This window comes from Lutjanus erythropterus, chromosome 5, assembly GCF_056507025.1.
Source record: "Lutjanus erythropterus isolate fLutEry1 chromosome 5, fLutEry1.hap2, whole genome shotgun sequence".
In the NCBI taxonomy this organism is placed as follows: Eukaryota; Metazoa; Chordata; class Actinopteri; order Lutjaniformes; family Lutjanidae; genus Lutjanus; species Lutjanus erythropterus.
In genome coordinates, this window is record NC_139321.1 from 29,970,532 (window position 1) to 29,996,899 (window position 26,368).

At 38.7% G+C, this 26,368-nt stretch overlaps 1 protein-coding gene across 3 annotated transcripts in view; it reads right to left on the reverse strand.

Annotated features, from left to right (window-relative positions):
• Nucleotides 1–26,368, reverse strand: part of enox2 (ecto-NOX disulfide-thiol exchanger 2) — a 195,377-nt gene that overhangs the window by 65,699 nt on the left and 103,310 nt on the right. For all 3 annotated transcript variants that reach the window (XM_084719571.1, XM_084719572.1, XM_084719574.1), the window contains one exon: nt 22,457–22,588. In XM_084719571.1, the coding sequence (XP_084575697.1) occupies nt 22,457–22,588 (132 nt within the window). The remainder of the gene's footprint in view (nt 1–22,456; nt 22,589–26,368) is intronic.

Sequence of the window (26,368 nt, forward strand, 5' to 3'; positions counted from 1 at the left end):
ACAATTTATATACTCTAATATCTTTTTCTATTTTTGGTAAGTTTAATTACTATTCTTATTCTTTTCTCATGTTCACTCTTTTAGTTTGTATGTTTAGCTTCTCTCCTCATCACATGCCCAGGGTTTTTTTAAATACCACAGTTAACATGCCTTGTTGTTTGTAAATCTATTGTTCAATAAAGCATACAAACAAAACAAAACAAAAAAAAAAACTTGACACTGTTACACTGAAGCAAAGTAAAATTGAGTTTTTTCAACTTCGTAATTTCCTTGGTTACGCCCGCTGTTTTGTCAGATGACAAACATACAAATGTCCTTGTTGCAGGTTCTCCTTTTATTACACCTGTTTCATTTCTTTATCATCTTCAGCTAGCCAATATGGAGTTAATGTGTCACTAATACACCATTTTAAGCAACAGCTGACAGGATAACTTGTGTAATTTAATCTTTTTACTTTCATTCTTATGGACTTTTAGAGCAGCAAAGCCACACCCTTTTCTGGTGGCCCATCATGGGACCTTCAGACAAATTAAGTCAATGATGAGAGACAAATAATCTTTTGTTCCCGTTTGAATTGTGCCATGAATTATATATGATGTTAGTCAATTTAAAAGATATTTTTACAAGTCAAGAAAGTCACTGTTTGTCATAAAAGTGAAGAAGCATAATCAAAAAGATTACACAACCAATTGTTGTGTAAGAGACATCATGATTCTCTCCTTCCAAAAGGTAACATCAGCCACCGAGGCTACAAAGCCTGTGTGTTTTTGCACCAAGATGTAGTCGCATGAGTACTAAAACTATGACAGATCTGCGACAAGCAGCAACTTTCTTGGCTTGTAAAATTCTGTTTTAAATTGACAAATATCATATGTGTAATTTGTGACAAAATTCAAATGGGATCAAAAATGTATTTGTTTCTTGCCACTGACTGTCCTTCAGTGTAAGGTAAGTCCTAGGGGACACACCGGAAAGGTCTCTGTGTATGTTTAGACTAGACAAATTACTGTGTTATACTTCCAATGGGGACTTAACACTGATCTTTCACTAGTCAGACTTGCGTGACACAAATGATCTATTGATTTATGTGATATGTGTAATTTTTGAATTACCTTTGTTCTAACTCATGTATAGAATCTCATATCATCAAATGTGTTCAGTTGTATTTTCATGGTTTCACAGTTACTTCCAGTAAAAAACTAAAATGTAATCCGTCTTAAGTCGTCAACCTATATTTGAAGAGTTTATGAAGAATGTCATTTTTACCTAAGACAAATTTTATTTCATAATTTAAGAACTTTTCATGGAAACGGTGCTGACATGGCCTGTCTAGCTGTAAGCTAGAGCAGCAGCAATGTTAAAGTAATTCTGAGAGAACTGACTAACTACTGCTGTAAATAAACAAGACAAATACAGAGTAATTATATTATGAAAGGTGACTAAGTGGTGATGAAATAAAAATACCTTTCTATGAAACTCTGAGAAGAAGAATGATGAAATAACATTTAATAATGATGATTTGAATTAATTATTATTTAACATATTTTAAAAAAATATTGTTTAACCTATATATTTCAAAAAAATTATTGATATGATTTTAAGAAGAGGACCTGTGCCCTATGTAGATATAAAGGACTCATTCTAAAGGATCCAAAACACAAAAATTCTGGACTCAATTCAAACTGGACCTTTAAAGTCCATTGTGACATTCCCTGCCAACAGAGAAAAACAGCAGCAAATATTATGTGAGTTCCATTACAATTCTGACTATTTCAACAGGCAATATATCCAGTGAAGGAGAAATGATATTTACTGTTTTACAGTATACACCATTAACTGGAAATAGATACTACATTTCCTTGTAAGTGGTTTCCTTTACATCTGCTGTAAGAGAGAAAATGGATGAATAGAACGACAATGAGTGAAGGAGAATAAAGAAATATTCACATTACAGAAGACTCATAATACGTCCCTGAAGATGGAGAGGGTGTCATAAAGATGTTGGACTGATAAAACCAGCTGAAGGACAAAAACGAGGAAAGAGAAACAGAAGCCAGATAAAGAAAAGAAAACACAGTATAAAAAAAGGAGCCAGGCGAACTACATTAAAGGAAAATGGATGGAAACTCCTGCATATGTCTATTGATGACCTCACCATCAGTCTCTAACCAGGTGTCAGAGTGAGAGGGAACAGGTGATAAGAAGGACCCTAGTTGCCAGGCGATTGATGGCTCCTTCTGCACGTTAAGGTGAGGGAAAAGAAGACGGATAGCAGGAGGCAAGATAAGAAAGTGCGGATGGAAGACGGGAGTCTGGAGCAACCTGAATGCCAAACATGTTGCATAGAAAAGGACTGAGAAAATGAAACGCAGTATCTACAGAAGAAAACATTGATCTTGAAAAAAAACTATAGAAATTATACTTCATTTTCTGTCGTGCCAATACTCTACTGTTCCAGTGGTGAAATTAGTAAACGTGCTTATGAGTTCATATGTTGTATACTGATGGAAAACAAACTAGATTTCAGCTCACATGTAGGAAATGATCTGGTTACATCAGGGCACGGCTGGTTCAATTTCCCTGCAATGCTGCTCATGCTCCCTCTGGAGTGTGTGTTGGTGTGTGTGTGTGTGTGTGTGTTGGTGTGTGTGTGTGTGCGCACTCCAATGTATTTATCCTCCTCCATTTAGAGCTCGAGACCTGAAGGAAGCATGTAGCAGAGCTGTGTGCGTAATAAAGGAGATTATTTACTTATTCCTTAGGATTTACAGCTCTGCAAGACTTCTCTCATCGTCAGTTTCAACAATGTAGCTCGAGGACATATTTCATCTCTAACATACAACATTTCCTCCCTCCTTCAGTGCCGCTCATTACAATGTATGCTGTAATTAGACACAGACAAAGTGCGACGGCACTGAACTTCATCCAGCGTACTTACTTATGCAGTTTTCTGAGGGATTGGCTGTTATGTTCCACATTAAAATTTAATCTATTTTACCTTGTTTAAATATTTATTATAGTGTAGTGTATATTTGAAAAAGCATTATAGTGGTGGATCTGACTGTTTTGCCAGAGAGTGTGAAAAGTGCATCCTGTAGTTTGGAGCCCTGACAGAAAAAACACTTTCCCTGTCTTTCTGGCTCTCACAGCTACATTTTTAAGAGGATAAAATCTCAAAGTTATGGGTGTTTTACAGTATAAAATGCCATACAAACAATTTCCCCACAAGTGACAACAACCGATTAAAATTTTAGTGGCACCATCACAACAGTGAGTGTCCCACTAAAGTTGAGAGGGCATCCTTTTTTAAAATAATTTCTTTTGATGCAAAGAACTTAAAAAGTACTAGGTCATGAGTTTCTCACAAACTCTAATCTTTGCATCAATCAGGCTGCAGATTCTCTACAAGGGCAGTGCAATCAGAACATTTCCACAAATGCCAATCTGTCCCACCTATAGAAAAGCCAAGTAATGAGAGCAGGACTTAAAGGTACAGTTCACATTATTTGAAGCGGGGTTGTATGAGGTGGTTTACGATGGTGAGTGTATTATCTACAGCAGATGGAAGTTTTAGCACCATGTGCTGATTTGTATTATAACTTAAACTTTTTAACATGACTGAGGGATCAGCACACCAAGGACCATGTCAGTGGTTTGCATGTTTAATGAAGTTGTGATTACTTACTCGGCATGCCCCCAGTTTGGAGAAGCAGCAGGAGTAGGAAGCTAAGCAACGTACTGCTGTGGACAGGGTCAGCAGCAAAACGTGTTTTATTTATATTACTATCAGTTTCCTCCATGTACTCCATATTTAGAATATTCTCTCAGCTTTACCTTGCTGTCAGACAGCCATTTGACTGCTGTAAAACCGCAGTTATATAAGCCAAATATTGCTCTCCCCAAACCAACCAAACTCCACTGGCAAAATCAGTTATGTTAACTTGTAGAACAAGGTAACATTACTGACTGACGGCAAGGTATAGTTTAGACAATATTCTAAATATAGTGTACATTTAAAATGATGCTGATTTTTTCTGGTAGCTAAGATGCCTTTTGCTGCTGATCCTGTCCACAGCAGTGTATTGCTTAACCTCCTACACCAGTAGAAGGCATGTCCACTGCCATCTACTGTAGGTAATACTAGGGATGCACCGCTCGACCCGGCAGAGACCGAAACCAGCTGATTTTCTGCTTGACCAGCCCTGACCAGTGGCTGGTCAGTCAGCATCACATATCAGATTCTGTTCCGCTCATATTCATACACATGATGATCATGTCATGCTCGCAGCAGACACACTGACTGTAGCATCACACCCACAAAAGCGCTGATCACAGCAGCACATACTCAGACACACGCTTTCATGATGTTAGCAATAGATTCCAAGAACAGGATAAAGAGAAGACTGTCTATAATGAGACAGAGCAGCTGATGGTGATAAACTCTCTAGCTCTTCAGGCTAATGTTAGCCAGCAGCAGACTGCTGTTCACAGAGGGACAGTTCAAATCTCTCCTCCTGTTCTGGCTGAAGAATAAACAACTTGTGTTGATGTGTCTCCTCAAACATTTCCTCATCCAGACTCGTGTAACTTCTGTTTTTCTCACTTCAAAGGTTTACTATAGCAATCGACTGCACCACGTCATGTCTCTGGTTTGTTTACATCTGCCTCCACACAAAATCACATGAAGTCACATCCTGTGAGATCCTGCGAGATCCCAGAATCATGCAAGATTGTGTTCCCTCTAGTACATAATCTTAATATAACAATATAATGAGGCCAGGCTGCAATTTGGAGCAAATTATTTAACAGTAAGCGTTTCATTGTGAACATTCAATTTTACAAGAAAAGTTGCAAAGATATTTCTGAATGCTGTCAATTATAGGTCTTAGACAGAATGAAAATCTGAATCGTCCAAAATTGGAATTGGCAGGTCAGACCCTTAAAAAATTAGAGTCAGCCAAGAATATTGAAATTGGTGCATCTCTAGGTAATACAATCACTATCGATAACTACCTCATACAAATCTGCTTCAAATAATGTGAACTATCTCTTTAGGACCTGCATTTGTAGGTTGATGTTGCCACCTATAAGTAAGGAATGTAACAGCTGGTAAATTTCTAACATTTGTGTCACATGCAGGGGGATTGATGATAGGAGTTTTCTTTTGGTTTCTGCATCCAGCACTCCAGAGGAAAAACTGTTCAAATTACTATGTTGCTCTTGCCCTGCTAGCTCAGTTCAATATGGTGCATACAATGTAATGGCAGTGTTTTGTGCTTGAGGCTGACCTGGGTCAGTTGTTTCCTGTCGCCACCTCATTTTTTCTCTCAGTGGTGCAAACCGTCATGGTGAAAATGCCACAGTAAAAAATCTTAGAAATAAAGCCAGGCGCTGGTCCAAGAGAGGCATTACAGGAGATCAGAAGGACTTTGAAATCAATCCTAAATTACATTTGTAGCAGATCATGTGAGGGTAAAATGGGGTTAATAAGCAGTTGCTGCCACTGAGCACTGGGTTACACTTTCATAAATATAAAAAGACACACAGTCAGGCAGCTCCATTCACCAACCACTAATCTGTAATGCTACAGGGATGAGTGGGTGAGTAGGTCATCAGGGCACCTACATTACATTTGTTTCATTTCACACTACAACAAATACAAAGGCCTCTAAGAATGTTTCAGCAACACAGAACCACATTATTCCACACCTAGTTGACATCAAATACAGCCACAGTTGCAATAAATAGTCTTGCCTGCACTTAATCTTTCCAACATTACAAATATTTTTGATTTATTTTGACTCTAATCGCTATTGAGACAACTAAGCTACTGGGCAGAATTTTTATCTCACATACTGTAGATAAGTAGGAAACAATCTAAATATTGCAGCTTAAAATGGTGAGCTAATCAAACTGATTTAAGAGAAATCTGACATTTAACTGTAACCAAGTCCAATCTAATCTAAGTTCAGAAAGTGACCAGTAACACCAAGCACAAAGTTTTGTTTTGCAAGTTCAGTTTTGTCAATGTCATTTTGACCCTTTATAAGTCCCACCCCTTTTCGATCTTTGCTCCAATAACAGTTGAGCAAGCTTGATGCCAGTGTCAAGTTTCTCCTTTTCCTGTTTTTTGTACTTTAATATTCTCTGTGCTAGGCAAGTCAATGTTGAAAAGAAAGGCATATTTTGAAGCTGGTTAGAAGATGTTGCTGGGGTATAAAAGCAAGCTGACTAGATAGCTACTCTGCATCAAATGTTAGCTTGCTAGTTAGCTAGAGTTTTGTTAACATAAACTAACTTAAGATTTGACCCTACATGTTGCTTTTACAGGAAAAAGAAAAAGTTGAAGTCACACAATAACACAAACAAAGTGTTGAGCTTGTCTACATTGGTAAGAAAATCACATTGTGAAAATGATTGAAAGATGTTGGGGGGGGGGGGGCTTTAAAGGACACATATAGTTACATCTTAAATTAGCTAATGTTGGCAAAATGCTAGCTAACTAGATAGCTAATCTACATAAACTGTTAGCTAGCTAGTTAGTTTTGCTAACATTAGCTCGCTAGGTATCTAATGTTTTTCTAACATTAGCTTACTTAAGATGTAAACCTACCAAGTTTGGTACCAAGCTTGTTCAACTGTTATTGGAGCACAGAGGACAAAGGTGTGGGACTTAAGAAAGGTCAATTGTGAGGTACTTGTACTTTTGTTGAGTATTTACATTTTACATTATTTTACATTATACTTTTTATATGAAGATTTTACATACAAAACCTGCGGTGATCTTACATGATACAATGTATTCTCAGAGAATATACTATGCTTCATTTTATAGTAGGTAGAATTAGCCCCATCCCCACCTGTCACAATGGCAAAATGTTGATGTTATTACATCTGTAATAATAATCCAATGACACAACACTTCCTAAGCAGCTTTTCTGCAAAAGAAGATGTTTTACTTTTGATACTTTAAGTACATTTAGCTGAGAATACTTTTGTTCTTTATTTATGTAAAACTCTAAAAGACTTTTACTACAATGTAATAATGTAATGGAGTATCTTTTCTTCTTTTGCTTAAGTAAATGATCTGAATGCTTCTTTCACCACTGCCTATAATCTAGTGTGACTAAGAAAAGGTGAATGGTGAGAAATAAGTATGTTGTGTGTATAAGTCATGGGAGCCACGGCTGTGGATTCAGACACAAACAAGAGTGGGCTAGAAAACAGAACTGTTTCAGTTTAGTTTTAATGAAAGACACTTCTGAATACCTTAACACGGTGGATGTAAGTATCATAAACGTAAAATGGAATCATACTTAATTAATTGGGAATTAAAACACTGAGGGTTAGTACATATGAAATAATAATAAGATGGTTTGACACTAAATAGTTCTATGAGACCATTAGTTTAATTTATTCAAATAGTAAACCAGATAATAATAAAATAATTCAGAGACCAGCCTGGGATGGATTAGATAACAAGATATAGGTCCATGAAAGGGAGCTTAGTCAATTGTACAAATGGGCAAGAATGATTTTAGCAGTAGTTGAGAGAAGAGCTGAAATGATTATTCCATTGACAGAAAAGTAATTGGAGAACGTTTTCATTATCAATTAAATATTTAGGTCATTTAAGCCAATTCAGGGATTCCAGCTCCGTAAAGTGAATATTTGACGGTTTTCTTAGTTTTCTGTGATTAAAGATTCATCTGTGGGCTTTGAACTGTTTGGTCTGGGAAGCCATGATGGGCGCTGTTTAATATTTAATGACATTTAACAGACTAAACAATTAATTGAGAAAATAGTTGTAATGAGTTGGAGCTCTAATGGTAGGAACTTAATAATTTCTCTTCCATTTGTAAGAGGAGGACCTAGGTATGGAGACCATTTACAGAAAACAAAATGAATTTTAATTGGTTTTCAATAATTGTGAAAAAATGCTGCTTTTGCATTGGATATTTAAATATTAAGACACATGAAGTTTAGAGATGTTTTGAAACTATTTTTGGATAGCATTTTGGATACTCACGAGGGACTTAACTACTCCTAGCAAGTCAAAATATAAAAAGGTTCAGATTTCAGTTTACTGTCTGTATGACTGGGGCATTTCTCTCCTCCATTGACCATCACTGGATCCAGCATCAGGGCTAAAATGGGACTTGATCGGTGCACAGTTTTGTGTAGTCACCGAAACCCAATCCTGCATATTAGGCAGTAATGGAGTCATTTTCCAATACTGGTATTGGAACAACCAAAATGGCATAAAAGACAGTTTGCTTTTTTTTACAGTCTCGGGTAATAACTGATACACATTAAACAGGTCAGCTGAGATACAGTGTGTATTACTAGTCAATATTCTGTTCACTCAAGAGTAGGTTTTCTTTGACTCTGTAGAAACTTCACAGAGAGATTTAGAGAGCACAAGGGTCCTTTTGAAGAAGAACAACAATAGAAACCTGGGGCTGGGTCCGCCCACATATAGCCACACATCTGTCTGATCCTTTTTTTTTTTTATACCATGCTTGCCTATGAGTCTACATTCTCTCTCATGTTAGAAAAATGAAATTCACAAACACCTCGTCATTGTACGGGAACATGCGTGAGTGGACATGCACACATGCCTACAAATTTGACCTCTACGGTTACTGTACAAACTCTCCTAACTCTCCTACTCTTCCTACCCATTATTTCTTCTCTATTATGTCGTTTTGATATTAAACAATCTATTTCCTGGAGGTTTGTTCAAGGTAATTACATTTGGAGCTGCCCATCAATCAGGAGGTGCAGGAGAGAGAAATAAAAGGAAAGAAGACATTCGATTGCGCAAAGCTCCTGGCTAATAATGTCATCCTCTTCTCCCCTTCCCGTCTTTCTCCTCTCTGATTTCCAGGGTAAACGTCCCTTCTAGCAGTCAGCAGTGGGTGGGGGGTTGGAGGGGGACACATAGGCGGTTGCTATGAGGCATGCTGGATAATATTCTCTAATGAGGCGAGCCAGCCATGCCACCTGGAACTCTACCAGTGGCTGAAATGTGCCTCTCTCAATCCCTGCCAAGAGTCACCCCCTCCGCATTTTCATATGAACACCTCTGACTTTATTTCTCTTACAGGAACATTTCTCTTACTTGCAACCTGCAAGACAGAAATAAATAAATAAATAAAACAGCTTTATTAAAGGTATTCCATCTCCTTATTCTATTACATCTAAATAAGAATCTGCTTCCTTATGTTGCCATTTGTCTTCTTTATCTGACACCTCCATAGTCCAATCTCCATAGTTAAATCTGACTTTTTAACAATATCTAGCCTGCAATCTAATACAGCTGACATGCATAGGAAGAACTGTCAGAAAGTCCAATTTCTATAGCCCTATAACTACTGCTCTATTTTTTCACCCCAGACATACTGTATATCCAAAGTATATCCACTCTGTCCGCCTACATGCAGCCAAAAACCTCTGGCATCGTACCAGTGCAGCTCCCGAGCAGTCAGCAGAAAGGGACACGGCATTCAGTCCAAGGATTGGAAAACGCTTACGGCAAAGGAATGACTGTCAGTTAATGTGGTTGCTGATGTTAATCCAGGTGAGCTAATGTGTGAAAATGAGAAGACCTCAATTCATATCTGGAGGGGGGGTCTCGTGCCCTCCAAATTCATATGAGGAGCTCTGTTTAGATGGTTGGTTATGAGGCATGACAGTAAGTTTTCACATATTCCACAGTGGGTTTGTGTGTGTACAGAGGTGGAGAGGTTTGAGGCAACCGAAGGGGAAGGGATGAGGATGAGTGGGATGCAGCAGACAAAGGAGTGGTTGTTTATTCAGGGAACAGTTGTCTGTCCCTGGAGCCTGCTTATCTATTCTCCTGGGTGAGTTTATGTGTGTGTGATGAATGTGTGTGTTTGTGTGCACGCATAAGAATGTGCATCTAAATTAATTCTAATAACCTTGCACATACATGTGTGTTAAAAGCTAAATGTTTTCCTTTTGGTGGAGTGTGTGTATTTATTTGCGTGGTCACACAGTATCTTTTGTCAGTTCCACACACTTTCCAACGAGCAGCTTTGTTGCAGAATGTGAGAAAAGCAAAAGGGCTAATCAAACCCATCATTCCTGTAAAAATAGACATCTATTATTGTTATTATTGGAGAAGCTTATTACACATGCTGGTGATGTTTGTGGGGACTGGGCTGCTGTGCGGTTTTTGGTTAGTCAAAATACACTCAGCTTTCAAGGTCAGACAAACATAAAAAATGAGACAGCCTGGTAAGAAAAAAAGAGCACTACTGCTACTTTTCACTGAGCCCCTCTGAGAGATGTTTTGGTATTTAAGGCTGTTAATGTCTAGTCCAATTTGGGAGTTAGTGTAGGATAAATCTGAACGTCACAAGATAATTTAAGAGATACTAAAGAACATGTGTTCGCGGATTTCTTTCTAGTGCTGTCCCCAACTACAGATTTTCTTAGTCAACTAGTAGTTTTTAGTTCAAGCCATTAGTCAACTTGCCATTGCATGTTGATTATATTAATTTAGTAAATTGTGCACAAGAAAATAGACTGAATTACACGGCAGAGAGAATCTTCTTTTAAAATCTTCACCGGATACTGAACATTTTGTTAATTTATTTCAACACAATGCGATATCACACAAGTCCTGTTCAAAACATGGGAATAAATAAGAGACTTATCAACATGATGGATGAAATATACTTGCAAATTAATTCATGAACATGAGCGTTGTTCACTCCTGAGAGACTTCGCATCGTCAACAGATTAAAAAAGTGTGATACAGACTCAGTGAAGAGAGAGAGAAAGAGTATGCACATGTGAGAGTGTGTATGGAAGTGTTGACATTATGTAAAAACTTTGATTGACCTGGGCAACACTGCAGACTGGAGTTACATATGCTCATCTCCACTCTTGTATCCCTCTGAATCGTCTTGCAGCACTCGTGAATTAAGGAGCATTCAATTTGAACTGGGAAGTCAGAATTTCTGAGTTCCCAGTAAGTTGGTGTTCAACTTTGGTTGGTTGGGTTGGTGGTCAAGCTATCTGTTGTAGTGTAAAATGTTCTCACATTATTGTAAACTGTTAATTAACCAGACATTATCCTGGCTATTTAAATTAATTAAACAAAACATGAACATTGCACATTATTGATGTATCATCATATAGCCTGTAGTGTCCCTCATAGCAGGTTTCAGAGTCTGATTAACTTAATTATCTCAAAAACTCCTGTTCCAGCTGTCCAAAGTTCCTGTGCTAGTGGTGTAAACAAACACCAGTGTTTCCCCAGTGCAGTTGTTAATGACTTCTGTGTTCTGTGTTCATCCTGACCAACAAGGCGCAGCTCTCAAATGTAGGTTTTTCTGTCTTTTCTGCAACTGACTAATGAAAACTTGGTTAATTAAGATTCTACTCACTGACTAACGGTTTAGTCGACTATTAGGGAGCAGCCCTATCACTTTCTCCTTTTTTGTGAAACACTGGGTACTCGAATAAAACAATCTGAAAAGTAAAAAATGCTCTCAAAACTCCCAAAATGCCCACACAGAGGTCAATTCCTGTGATGTGGATTTTTAGAGCACTTCTCTAAACAAATGTTGCAAAGTGCTTTAAAGCATAGAAATGACACTGCTTCATTTTAAAGGGCCATGAGCTAAAAAGGTTGGGAACCACTGCTGGAGTCTTTCAATCAAAGCCAAATGTGCAAGAACAATAATACAATACATACTGTCAAGTGTCTTGTGTAATAAAAACCATCTTGGGAGGTCTGTATTTTGAAAGAAGTATAGAGGAGGAACTCTATAGCTTCCCATCTGGTTCTACTTATAGTCTGGACGTGGTCGAGAGAACACTGATGAAGGCTGCGCAAATACATGGCGAATGCTCCTGGAAAAGGATATACTCTCCGTCTCTGTCAAATGTCAGAGATGTTGAAACCAGATGTTGATTCCGTCTGTTAGTGTTGCAGCTTTTGCTCCGTTCTCACAGTTCACACTATATCTGGGATTTTACTCATCAGGACTTGAGCTTGCTAATCATAAGATATGACTTCATACGACCCATGTAATGTTACATAGAGCAGTTTTTTAGAATCTGAAGAGCGATTTTGTTTGTCCTCATTGTCTGGCTAAGCAGTAGCCACAGGGGCTCAATTCTCATGGTATTTCTGAAACCTGGATCATTGACCATGACTTTCGCTGACCACAGATAAAACCCTCCTGTCAACTTCTGTGACTCTCTTCTATACATGGCGTGTAGAACACCACCAATCATTAAAGTCGACACTGATAATGCATACTATGATCATAACAACAAAAAAAAAAAAACAAGACTCTCTGACTACAGCTGCAGCTGTTACAAGACCAGATCATGTAATCTCAATACAATACAGTGTTGTGATAGTAGTAGTATTGATTGCACAGATATGGGGACCCTTTCACCCCTGAAACATGTGGGTCAGATTTCAGCTGTGTCCACAAGTCCAGCTCCTCACTTCACATAGTCGGCACCTTTTGGACTTGAATGTTATTGCAATTTGAAGAACAGATGTATTTAAAATGTGCCATAAGCTGCCGATATTCTGTAGTAGCCAATGTCCCCTTTTTTGCTGTGGTATATTGCAATGGCAACATCGACACAAGACGTGCCAACAGACTGAGCAAGCTGTTGAGGAAGGCTAGCTCTGTAGTTAGAGTTAAACTGGACAATCTGGAGGTAGTTGTGGAAAGGAGGATGAGTAGGAAGCTGGACGCTATCCTGGAGAACCCGTCCCTTCCCCTCTGTGATGAGCTAGCCAAGATGAGGAGCTCGTTCAGCCACAGTCTCATCCCCCTCCCAGCACACCACAAAGTGTCTCAGCCAGTTCTTTGTGCCAGTAGCCATCAGACTCCACAACCAAGGCTTGACCCCCACATGAAAACTTTAAGACCTGCACTGGCTGTTACTCACTTTGGACCTTAAACTACTGAATTCTGCATGGACCCTGGTACACTTGCACTTGGATGCATACATTTATTCATTCATATACTCATTCTTATTCATATATGTACACGTATATCTACTGATAAAGATGTTAGACTGAGACTATTATTTATTGATGGACTGTACATATGTACTTATTTATATTCATTTACAGACTGTACATATGTTGACACATTCAGAGATCTAGTGTAGATTTATAGGGCTAGCTGTTAAGTGTTTTGCTTTATCATTATTCTGTCTTATTTATATTCTTATTATCTTGGCTTGGTGAATTCCTTTACCTGTCCTGTGTTTTATTCTCACTGCTACTGCGACATCTGAATTTATCTTATCTTATTTTATCTTATCTTTGTAAGAAACTGATGCAGATATTAGGCTATACATGTCAAGACAATTTATTTACAGTATGTATTTCCAAATAACAAAACATCACAAATTTGAGAAACAGAGGGCTTTACAATCTGTCCAGAAAACAACATCTTCTATCATTAGTTCCTTGATTCAAACAAGCAAAAACTCCTTTCATAGTAAAGAGTGGGTGAGAGACCTCAGTAGCACCCAGCGAGGAGGAATCTCTTCTAGGACAGAGAGGCATGTAATGCACATAATATATGCTGATTAAAATTATGTAACAATGGCAAAACTATGATATGGACAAAGAGAATGACATGACTATGTAACTGAAAACAGCATTATGTTGCAATTGTGGATCCAAATAGCAAGTCGGAGCCACGGGCTGAATATCAAATAGGATGACTCTCCACTCAGTGTACCATCTTTGGTTGAAGTGAATTGTTTCAGACTCAGTGAAGCTCAGGCACACTGCAGGAACACTGCAGGAGCACAAGACAAGCGCAACAATATAACTGGACAATAACAGGAGACAAAGGGTCCTATACAGTAGGTTGATCAGCACTTTATAACTGTCCGTTACTTACGATTATCCTGAAAAAACAAAAGCCCACTTCTCTGAAAATACATACTCTGGACTTGGAGTCCAGTGACTGCCTGCCTTCTGCTGGCCAGACTCTATTTAAATATTGCTCAATTTAACACTTACAACCACTACTACTCCTTCTAAAAGATTGTTAATGATTTTTTTTTTTATGACTCATAAACAAACACTCATTTGGTAAACCTTCAGCATTAATTACTGTGAAATGGGCAAACAATAACACAAGTTACGTGGCTGTCACATTGTTGTCAGAGAAGCGAGTATTTCAAGTTAGAATCTTTCTTTAATGATTTAGCATGGTCAATTTGAGATTTATTACAGTAAATATATTACAAATTTCATAAATGAAGAATAAACATCAGTACAAACTTGATTCCAGCCTATGGCCTGATTCCAGTCTCCTCCTCTATCCAAACACTACCCTAATACAAACATGTAATAATAACTTGCTAACATACACAACCGCTGCCCAGTCCATCTATAGAAATAAAACTGTCATCATCGAACATGTGCACCAGGCTTTGAGTCGCTGCACAGTGTTGAAGGCTCTACCCACAATGGTGTGTTTATCCAGCTGTCTGTCTGGATAAATCCACTTGGCTGGAGGCAGGGAAAGACTCGGTGGTGAAGAAATACATTCCAGGCTCACAGTGGATGAAACGGAAGCAAACTTTAATGCGTAATGAAGGAACTCCACCACAGCCAGCCTCTTTTAATGAATGAGCCAGAAAGTGACACATATAAACCCACTTAAACCTACATGCAAGAAACATACGGCCATTCGTATGTGTGCAAAAACACACTCAAACATCAAATAAGAAAGGACAAAGAGAGTGACGGTGAAATCTCCCCTGTTGTATAGAGGTGAAACAGAAAGGAGACAAAGATGATGTTCGGTCATGATGGAGAATCAATATCTAATCCAACTGGATTACTTCAAAGGCACAAGGTGCTCTGGCAGCAAGTACTGCATGACAGTATAAGACTGTGTGTCACATCATGTATCCCTAGAGCTTTGTGCTCACAGAGATTTCATAAGAATTCATGAGGAAACTGGGCTAGACTATGAAAGCAAGACAACGCAAAAAACAGACATGCAGACGCTGTGTTTAGCACAAAGTCCATCCAATACAGAACTGTTCCTGATCTGATGTATCAGAACTAAGTGCAAGTCACAAGTCCTCCATGTTGAAGTGGGTATACATATGACACATCTTTGGAAAGCTTAGATTCACATTTTTCCACAGATGAACAATTTCCACATACAATCACAACAGTAAGTACAACGAACAATAAAAACAAACAATACAAAACTGAGCCAACTCAGCCACAGAGTCTCACTGAAATCCACTGTAAATTTCCAACAAAATCCTGTTAGACTGGTAAAGGTCAAGTTGATCCTTTCCAGTAACATATTTAGTCCAAAACACACTATTACATTGATAAACACAAACTGCTATTGCATCATTTCAAATTACCTAGCAAATGTGTGCAATTATCCAATTATGTCTCATTTATTATTTTCTTATTAAATCTAACTAGTTAGGCAAACCCAAGACACTCACTTACATTGCTGGCAGCAGTGTTTTTTTTTTTCTGCAGACCACTGTTAATGTGTTTCTTTCAGTCAAGCTGTTGTTGTTTACTTTATTGTTTTCTTAGCTTAGCTTTCTCAGTATAGCTAGGTGGCTAATAGGGGTGTAACGATTCACTCATACATGCGATGAATGGGACTTTAACATGTAAGATACGAGTGCATCGCTTCAGACGGCCTGTAAGGGTAAAAAGCTCAACATGAATCAGAAACAAATCGATGCATCACTAGTGTATCCATACATCTCATTAGGACACGCATATGTTTCATTTTTGGCATCAGGGAGCTGCCACTGCAAGTTTCCTCCGGTTTCTCTCTCCTCCTGCCTCTGCCTGCACCGCTCTAACTGGACGCCTGCGGCTGTGCTCACCCAAAACAAGCGCTCCCTCCTCCCTGTTTCGTGTCTCCTCTTCATTCACTCAAAAGAGAGTGTGCTGAAAACAGCAGAAGTGACATTGTACCGTGTCGCCCCACCAAACATTCATAACGTGCAAGTGTAGAATAAGTTTTGGGTTTTATAAGAAAGATGAGAAACACTGCTGCAAATAATTTATACAAAACGTGTCTGACAGCAGAGTACAGAGACACAAGTCTGACCCACAGAGACGTCATGTCACTGTGAGAGCAGGTAACACTTCACTGTTCCTCCACACTAATCAAAACCACAGCAGTCTTCATATGAAACAGAGCAGCACATCATCTTACTGCAAAAATACTAATATTTTAAACAGTTTGTTCACAGATTGTCATTTAGGCTACATTATCTTTTTTACACGAGACTCATAATAAGATGTTAACACCACTGTAATGTCTCATTCCCTCAGTCTCTCCTGTTACTATATTTAGTAAAATTATCAGGATTTCTTTTGGCAACTAATAGCACTCTACAAATGTAGCATTAATCGAATCAAAATGTAAAGATTCACACATTACGTTATCTTGTTTTGCATCATAACGTATCATATTATATCATGACAGAGCTGAATTGAATCAAACCGAAGTGTTGGCCATTTAAAAAATTTAAGATGTATCGTTGAGCATCTATCGAGATACATATCGAATCAGTCTCAGTCAGTGAGATACACATCTCTAGTGGCTAAGTTAAGCTTTAAAAGCTGACTACTACACAACTAAGTTACAGATGTGTTGCAGAGGCAAAGACCCTTTTTAACCAGCACAGGGATAAATGTCGGACTCTCGTCCGGTACAGATGTGTGACAATGACAACTGTGGTCATCATCATATGCTAATTTGGTAGTCATCACTCAACTCTAGTCCATAAAGTGTGATTTTCAAGAGTTTTTGGAGTTTTGTAAGGTTGAGATAAGGATGAGATATCGGAGGCAGACTTCAAAATGTCACCTGTTGACTTGGAGGCAGGAGAAAAAGCTGAATTTACAAATATTGGGGCTTTGTCAGTGGCTAACCTTGAGCTTCCTTGTTCTCATTATTTGTTGTGAACTGAGGAAAAAAAAGAAGCAAGCAAGAGGAGAGTGCTTAAGTGGATCTCTTCCCACTTACATTTTCTCCTGGGGTTCAACAAGTAAAGTTCCTTTGGTTTGAGTGAAGTGAAAAATGCATGGGTGGAAAATATAGCTCAGTAAATAATATATGTAAAATTCCTTTGGAGTGTCTAGAAATGATAAAATTTACATATAAGTGCATATGGGAGAGAAAAATAAGTTCTGAATTTGTTAACAGTTATAACATATTGATTGACCTTATGAAATTACTTGTCAATTGTTGGACAGGCTTCACCTTGAGGTTACGTTAATAGATGTTCTGTTAGAGCCCAGATGAGCATCTCAGTGTGACTCAGTGCAGTCCAAGTGTGTAAATGAGCTTAGCTCTGTGGAGAGCAAATGAACAGCGTGTGTTGTGATGTTGCTGTGTGTTACAGTGGCTGACTCAGCTGTAATGAGATATAAATGAGATGCTGGGTAATTTAGGCTGGTGGAGGAGGAGGCGGGGGGGGGGGGGGTGGGGGGGGGCACAGAGAAAGAGAAAGGAGGGAAGAAGAGAGAAAGGTAGGAAAACGCCAGCTGTTGTTCCAGGTGATGCACTAGGGGAGACACAGCTGTCCTCTTAACCTGACTCTCCTCCCTCTGCGTCACCGCTTCTGATGCCTGATGTACCACCCCAGTTGAGGATTAAAGACCCTGCACACCCATGGTAAAGCCACACAGGACAGTTTAATTATTTTGCCTCATTAGAGCTCCTCTCAGAACTGGCTAGTGTGTACTACAGATTGAACTCCTACTTTATTGCACCCGTTACGACAAGATAATTTACACCTTAGCACATGGGAGCAACCTATAACATGATGCCACCCATTGCAATTAGCAGTTTCTGACTTGAATAGCATTCATGGCAACGTCCAAAGTGTAAGACACTCATAAATTGGCTGTGTGTGTGCGTGTGTGTGTGTGTGTGTGTGTGTATATGCACACACAGGCACACACACACACACACACACACACACGTATATGCACACACAGGCACACACACATACATGCACATGCACGCACACACACACACACACAAATAGCCATAATCGTGATATCTGTTAGGGGCCTGAACAGATGAAGATCTTTTCCACAGTACTGTAATTAATAGATGTATCTTTAAAACGTGCAGTCAAAGAAAGTATCAAAGTATCAATACTTCTGATAACCTTATATTACATTAAAATCCACCTGTTATTGTGCATATTGGTTCTCTGGTGTGCCTTATTAGAAGACTTCATGGAACTAGGCACTGCTGACAAAAAATGAGTTTAATCTGTGTCTATTAATCTAGGTCTATTACACTTTTTCCTTCCCATTATGCAAACTCAGTCCAAAACCAACTAGTATGTGCACCTGGTTTTAAGTATGACTGCCAAAAACTGGCAGAACTGGGACGACTGAGTGTAAGAGCAGTTTAATTGACCTTTCTTCCAGCTGACATTTTGACTCACCAAACACAGGTGCAGCTAATGACTAATGACAAATGACTAATAGCTGCATTCCATTTAAGTGTGCCAGGTTCGGGGCTTTGGCACTGGACATTCTGTATCACTGGCATGGCATAATAACATGTTTTAAAATGGAACAGAGCCCATCATTAATGTTACTAGTTAGACCTGTGCATTTCCTGCTGTGACAAGTTAAAACACCTGCTATAAACTACATAAATAACTACATAGTTCAAGAGGATGACGCTGGCATCCCCAATGCACTCTTCATCTGAAAAACACACACCCTTAAATGGATGTGTGTGTCCAGTATCTGGTGTTCATTAGGTTCAGTTCATCCCCTTCTCCTCCCTTTATGAGAAGTTCTTCTACAGCTTGTGTCTTCTCTCTCTCCTCAGTGGAAAGGCCTTTGTTTACCATATTTGAAATATGCCAGGCCTGAAGTGTGTGTATGTGCGTGTGTGTTTGTGTTTGTGCTTGCCTTAATATTTCTAGAGGAGTGCATTTGGAAGACTGTTCATCTCCAAGTGCATACACACATGCATCTACACACATGCTCACACACACACACAAGCCTGGCATATTTCAAAAATGAAAGTGCATTTCGGCTAAGAAGTGGGAAGTGATTTATAAAAGGCTTTAGGGAAAGGCTTTCTACTGAGGAGAGAGAAAAGACATGGCAGAATAACTCTTCAGAGATGGAGAGTGGGAGGGTGCTGCCGAACCTAATGTTATAGATAGCAAAACAATCGGCTAGGCTGAATATTATTGCGGTAGATCAGAATACAGGAGCTCAACCTTGTGCTTACATGATGTTCCTTGATGCTGGAATAACACCAGAGAAATAATCAAATGAAATTCAATTCTTTCAATCCAATAAGTAAAAGATTCACCTATCCACTTTTTTCAGAGCTGATCCGATTCCGATTTCTGAATTTGGATGTCTGCCAATTCTGATACAGCAGCACGGGCTCCATGACAGACGATGGTTCATCACTGAGTATTATGAAATTGGATAACTTTGCACTTTCACCTTACAGCAAAAAAGTCATAGGTTCAAATCCCAGTTTGGACACTGTCTTTCAGTGTGGAGTTTGCATGTTCTTCCCATGTTTGTGTGGGCTTCCTTTGGGTGCCCCCCCCCCCCATCAGAGACATGTACACTAGTTCAATTCTCCTAAGACAGTGGTTGAGAACTGGAGCAGGTCTCAAAGCAATGCACAGTGGATGATTAATCAATTATGAGCTGATTATTAAATTATGCCTATTTTGATAACGGATTAATCAACTTGATTCATTTTTGAGAAACAAAGTTCAAATTCTCTGATTGCAGCTTCTTAAATGTGAAAGTGAGTAAGCGATATGGCTTAGAAATAATATCTCTATATGGATATGTAAAATAACATGTAAATATGACAATACTGTAAGGATATCTATTAGTGCTTTTACAAAATATAAACACAATGAGATTTTTGATAAATAATCATCTGTAATGTGAATATAATGACTAAGCAGGCAAAGGCAAATAATAAAACAGCTAGAACATTCTGGTAATTTCAGAAATTTAGATCACTTTACTGTAATGCTGCCTTTAAAATCAGGAAAAGAAACATATCCAATATGTAAGAAGATATGTAGTCTCACATCACAATATCGATATAATACTGATATACTGTCCAGCCTTGGTGTGACTATCAGCAATTTATCAAGACTTTAATACAGATTGAAAATGTTGAGAAAGTTAATAAAGGTGAGAAACAAATGAAGCAATAATACATATGCATCATTGACAACACCCATAGAAATGTGTCTTACACAGAGATTTAAAAGATCGAAAATCACACCTGCTGCTTTTCTACTGATCTTCACTGGTATTACTTTGTGTCATATCAACCTAAGTCAGACAGAGATTGCTTGTCTGTGTATGCCATCCTAAGACTGTTTACAGCATCACAATCCTAACTTGGTGACTCAGCTCATCCTTTTTATTCTTACATACACATTTTAAATGAGCAACCCGGCCACACACGAGAATCTACTTACTTATCCTTCAAAGCCACAGCAGCAGATAGTCTACACTCCTGAAACCTAATGCAGTCAAAGACAATATTGCTCATCAACAAACCTTCCAATTTGCAAATCAAATTTTTAAACCCCGGCTCCACACAAAAACAGTTTCAGTCTGTAAATGACAGAATTAAAATGATCTATTATAGATACAAAAGACAATCAGCCTTAAGACACAGATCTAAGCTAAAAACTGATTTTGTTTCCACCTTGGTCAGTAAACCAAATATGCAGTCATGTTGGAGATACTGGCCTGTAAATACCAGAAGGGATTACATGTTGAATATTCCATTTAAGCTGATTTTAGGATGTCTAAAACACAGAAAACCTGTGGAGGCTTTGAAAAATTTACATAGAAGGACTTGGTCAGCAATAATTTGAGAAACTAATGTTAAAGCTAGGGTAGACAACATTGTTTTGGTATCAGTGAGAAATAATTTCATAATAACCTTTCAGCATATTGTAAATCAAGCAGTCTGAGACAGAATTAGACCTCTGCACCTCCTCTGGCTCTGTTTTCAGCCTTAAGGCAATCTGGCCCGTGACGGTAGACTTAAGCCAATCACAGGTCATCTAGAGACCAGACGTTGCTATTGGCTGTTCTACTAGTGCAGCTGTGCGTGCACATTCTTTTGGAAAGACCTTAACACAATGTCAGAAACTCCTGCAGGAAAAGTTGCTGTAAAATTGAATTATCAGTCAGAGAATCTTAAAAAGAGAATTAGTTTCTCTGTCCGTGTTTACCGCGGACCGGAGAAGAAATGTATTTGAATCTTGTGTCTTGAGAGTAAAGAGAGGAGGGATGTAAGGAAAAGAATCAACTTCTATGGTGAGTACTTTCAGTACTGGCACACAAATGCACACAGGGCTTTTCCACTGTCAGTTTATTGCTTTTATTGCGCTGAGCTGTGCCCGAGATGGACTGACTCTGGCGCGGGGACAAAGCAAGCATGACCCGCATCCGAGCGGGATGCTGTCACATCTCTCTGACCACAGCCAAGCCATGACATACCTCCTTTTCTCCCCCTCGAATAAGTGAGTGCTGTGATGCTGGGCTCGTGTGTGCAGTGTGCAGTTTTTAGAAGTTTTTCTGCATACACAGCTGAAAACCTTGAAGTACATTTTGAAAGGGTTCAATCAAAATTCTATGCTTTCATTAACACACAAACAATTAAAATGTCATTCTTCAGCCGATTTATCCAATTAATGGGAAACTAGTTTGTTATTCTTACATCTTTAAATTTGGTTGATCAAAACTGAACATTGTGAGCAAAAACAACTGGAAACAGTTGCAAGTTCAATTGTGTTGTATATGTTCAGTACCCTCGATGTGGCCAACCTCCAGATTTATGACATCCTGTGTATATACATTGTAGTATCTATAATTAGCAAAATAATCTTTCTGACTATGACTGCACAATGTGGTAAAAAAATTGCGATATGTGACACGGTTAGTGAGAATGATCATTTTTGCTGAACAATTTTCATAAAAAAAAGAGGAATTATTAAAATGATAATGAAATTAAATAACGAAGTCACATTTGTTGGGGTCTATACCAAACAAACATGTTGTCTTTCATCTGAAGGTCGCGACTTTTAGACCAGGGCGTCTCTGCAGTACGTTATAATGCTGTTCTCTCACACATTTTCCCTTTTTCAAAAAAATGCGATTTGGTTATTGCACTTGGCAGTATTGTAATTTCGATAATACTGCAATCAATTGTGCAGCCCTATTACTAATACAAAAAAATATCCAGACCTCTTACAATATTTGCATGGAAATAGAATAAGAATACCTGTAAATAAATACTGCCAAATCTAATACCACAGTACAGTATCTTTGCCAGTGGAATTTCAACACACAGGTGTCTGTGGTTCTGTTTTGGGTGTTCTATGGTACCTGGCATGAGCTGCTGTCCAGTCATTCCAATGGGAGGCATCCCCAGGTTGTTCATGGCTGTTGCCCAAGCGTTGGGGTCTGACATGGGCATTGTCATTGAGTTGGAGTCCATTGTCATGTTACAGATCCCTTCTGCAGAAAAAAAACACAAAGGACAGAGAGAAGAGTCAGTATCAGTCCTGTGACCTCTAAATCTTTATGATACAGGGTCATTCCACACGAGGAATCATGTTACGGTAAAGACTGAGGTGGAGGATTGTTTTCTACAGTGTGGGGTGCCATCATCTCCAGCAGCCTCCTTCCTATAAATCGTTCCTTTAATTCTGTGTTCTGAGTCTAAGGGGAGACGAGAGCAGAGGGGAGGCCACTGTGACCCTGCAGTCAGTCTGACACCGTAGTGATTTCAACAACACTGTTATTTAAAATCTACTCCTCCCGATGTTTGTTCAGTTTCTGTACCCAGGTTGAACACCTCGGCTTCCTGTCTCAGTGACATGGACTAAGAGTCCACTAGAAATGTTACTGTAGGACTGAAAAATTTGACACAAACGTAGCATCTTTCTCTTGTAGGCAGAGCAAGATTTAAAGGAGAAATACGGAAGAACCTAGCATTCAAAAATGGTTACTGCACATTAAATAGTGAATTGGAGCCATAAACTGTACATTAAATGGGTTGAATTTCTATTTAAAAATTTATCTACAGTTGAAGTGAGTTGTTTCCCCCAGTCCCTCCTCTCCAGACTTGGAGCTCAGGAACTGTTCGATTGCAGGATGCAGGAACTCTAAGCAAAGAAGAGCAACGACAAATTTTACACTGACAGTTGATCAGTTATTTATAACTGTCATTTGCTGACATTAGCCAACTTTATGTCACTTTTATAGGAAAGGGAGTAAGGTGACTGAGGTAGAAAGGTTGCTCAACTGTCATTGGCACACAGAACAAATAGGGGTGGTTGTAAAGCTAAGCCTGTTATCCTAAAACAAAAGCCTACTGCTGTGAAAATTCACTCTCTGGAGATGAAGTTCAATAACTGCCTGTCTTACTGCCTGCCATATTGCTCAATTTAACCATTATTAACATGCCTTCTAAAAGATTATTGATTACTGATGATTTCTTATGACTCCTGAACAGATGCTAACTTACTCAGTGAACATTTGGCATTAGCTTTATCTCTAATAAACATTAACTAAACTAAAGACAGACCTACTGTATATATGGTCTTCTGATATATTGGCCTATAATAAAACATATAAAACAATAAAAATAAGGATAAAATAAATAAAAAAAAACTGTAAGGTAAGACAAGATAAAATAACCATAAGTTAAAAAAAAACTTCAGAAGAAAGAAAAATGTCCTCAGATTTAGTTTGAAAAATTCAACAGATTTAGAGACCTTAAGACCCTCAGGCAGACTGTTCCAGAGTTTTAGGGCATCACTGAAATATCAACCAGTATATCTGTAGTGAAAACCTATGTACTCCCTTATTGTGTGATGGACACCAGGCCCAAAAATCCAGTTCCTGTCAGGCCTTAACAAAAACAGAAGTTCTGGCCTGATATGGAAATTTCAGAGGAGAGCACACTAGCTGTAGCACTGCTGTTGGAGGAGCAGGTCTTTCAATTTAGTACGTTTTGTTAATCTCTGATGACATATCACGGTCAATTTATGATTTAGTACAGTGAATATATTCCTGTAAAATATAGAGATGTATTCCTATATCTACATAAAATGTACACCAAATAGCACTCTAGTCAAAGATCAGAGCTTTCATTTGCAAACCAGAGTAAGAAAATAATACAGCGTAAAACAAGATTATCATGGCACTAAGCACAAATCCTGATGCTATCAGGCATTTGCCAGGCGCTCTGCTACTAAACCTTGGAAAAATCTCGAACTTAGCACGACAAATACACACACATCATCTGAAACTCACAACCCCAGATTCATGTTTTTTTCTGCCAAGTGTTGCATAATAAAGCAAACACATTTAGATCCCCATAATAAAAACCCTGAAGTAAAGTCAACATGAACACATCATATATCCACCGGCGGCTCACTTTGCCCGACTGCAGTCTATTTCACAGCTCTAAATGCTCTTTAATTCTCTCCTCTGGTCGACCTCTTTCTCTCTGACAGACCTGTAAATTGCTGTGACTGCTGGCTGAGCCAAGCTGCCCTCTTCTCTCCTGATGCCAAAGCCAACACTACTGTTCATAATGAGAAGCACTGTACCCTGCACACACTTCACACCTCAGAAGGTCTGCGGCAGAGCGCACTGTGGAGGTAACCCTGTGCTCTATGTGTGTTATGTGTCTGCACAACAACCAGTATATTGGCATTCCTGGTGTTCAGACACAGCTGGCGATGTGTAATAATGTTATTTGCCTCTTTGCCTCCCTCTCTGTGCTACTAATTTCGGAGCAGTCTGCTGTCTCTGCCATAGAGAGGCCTGATAAACCCGCCTGTGTCTGTGTGTCGCTGTGATAATGCTCCTGACGAGGACTTCAGAGGCTTGTTAACGAACACAACCCTATTAACTGGGGACACTTTCAAGGACTTAAAATGAAGCAGGAAGGAGAGGTGGTGAGCTGTTTTATAGCTGTTTTATTGTAGTTTACAGTACATTAACTGTTGCCACTGCGATTTTGATGGATGCACATACTCAGGGTTTGACAGCTGATGTCCTCAACTGACTACTCTTGCTTTGCTGACAATTAGAGCTGAGCTCCTACAAGGAGAGCAGGCTGCTGGTGCTACTTCTGCTAATGATAGCCACACTTCACAAACCATAATGACATTGTTTACCCACAGAAGTTGTGATCCTTGCCTGTCAAAAAGATAACACAGTTTATGTCTTCCACTCAACCTAGTTCAAGGCAAAGATATTCAAAAGTTAATGGAATATACTGAGACTGAATACAGTGCCAGATCACAAAAAGTCACATCCAGATTTGTGCAAACCATCAAAAAATAACAAAAGCATTTAATAATATGAATGTGATTAATGGTTTTAAATGGCTCTCAATACATGCAATATGTTTTTGGACAATGTTTTTTTTTTTAATATCAAGGTGAAAAGTAAAAGTAAAATAAAAGTCTAAATTGACATTTCCATTAAATTGACAGGGAAATCACTTTCATTTAACATGGAATTTAGTTATAATAATATTGAGATAAATCCTAAATATTGTCTTTTTCATGTCTTCAATGCTACTTTACAATTTATTTGAGTTAGACGTCTACTTCTTTTACCTATAGCATAGGTTCTCAATCCAATTTCTAGAAAATGTACGTGATCAGGGAATACATAGACATCTATGGGATTATAATATACAGTACCATTTTATCCATACATTACGAGCAAAAATCATCTTGAGCAAAATGCCATACAATGTGACCTCACTCCAACTTTCAAAGAGTTAAAATCTATACATCCATTTGTCCTCCCATCTAATCTACTGGCTTGTGAGTGAACACACAACAAGGCACTGGCTCTGATGGGAAATCACTGGAGGTCATCGGATTTCCAAAGACATTTAAACAGAATTCATTTTCTGTTCCTCACTGGAATTCCTATTGATCGTGAGCCTCATATTCAAAGCTGTGTGCATTTGACGGGTTGGGTCACGAACATCGTTTAAGTGCTGGGTCAAGTTAACTCCTCTACAGTTGCCCTCTGATCCTGCTGACAAACAGTCTGCATTACAGTTATACACCCTCCAGTTCATCTGTCTGCCCTCTGCTCCTACTTGTTTATTCAATTCTGGTGTCACCGGTTTCATTGTACTAAACTCTTTCCTACTAAACTCTTCTTTTTTCTGTTGCCCCCCAGCATTGACTAAACTGCAATCCATTGTCTCATGTTTTCCCAACACGCGCACGCACACACACACACACACACACACACACA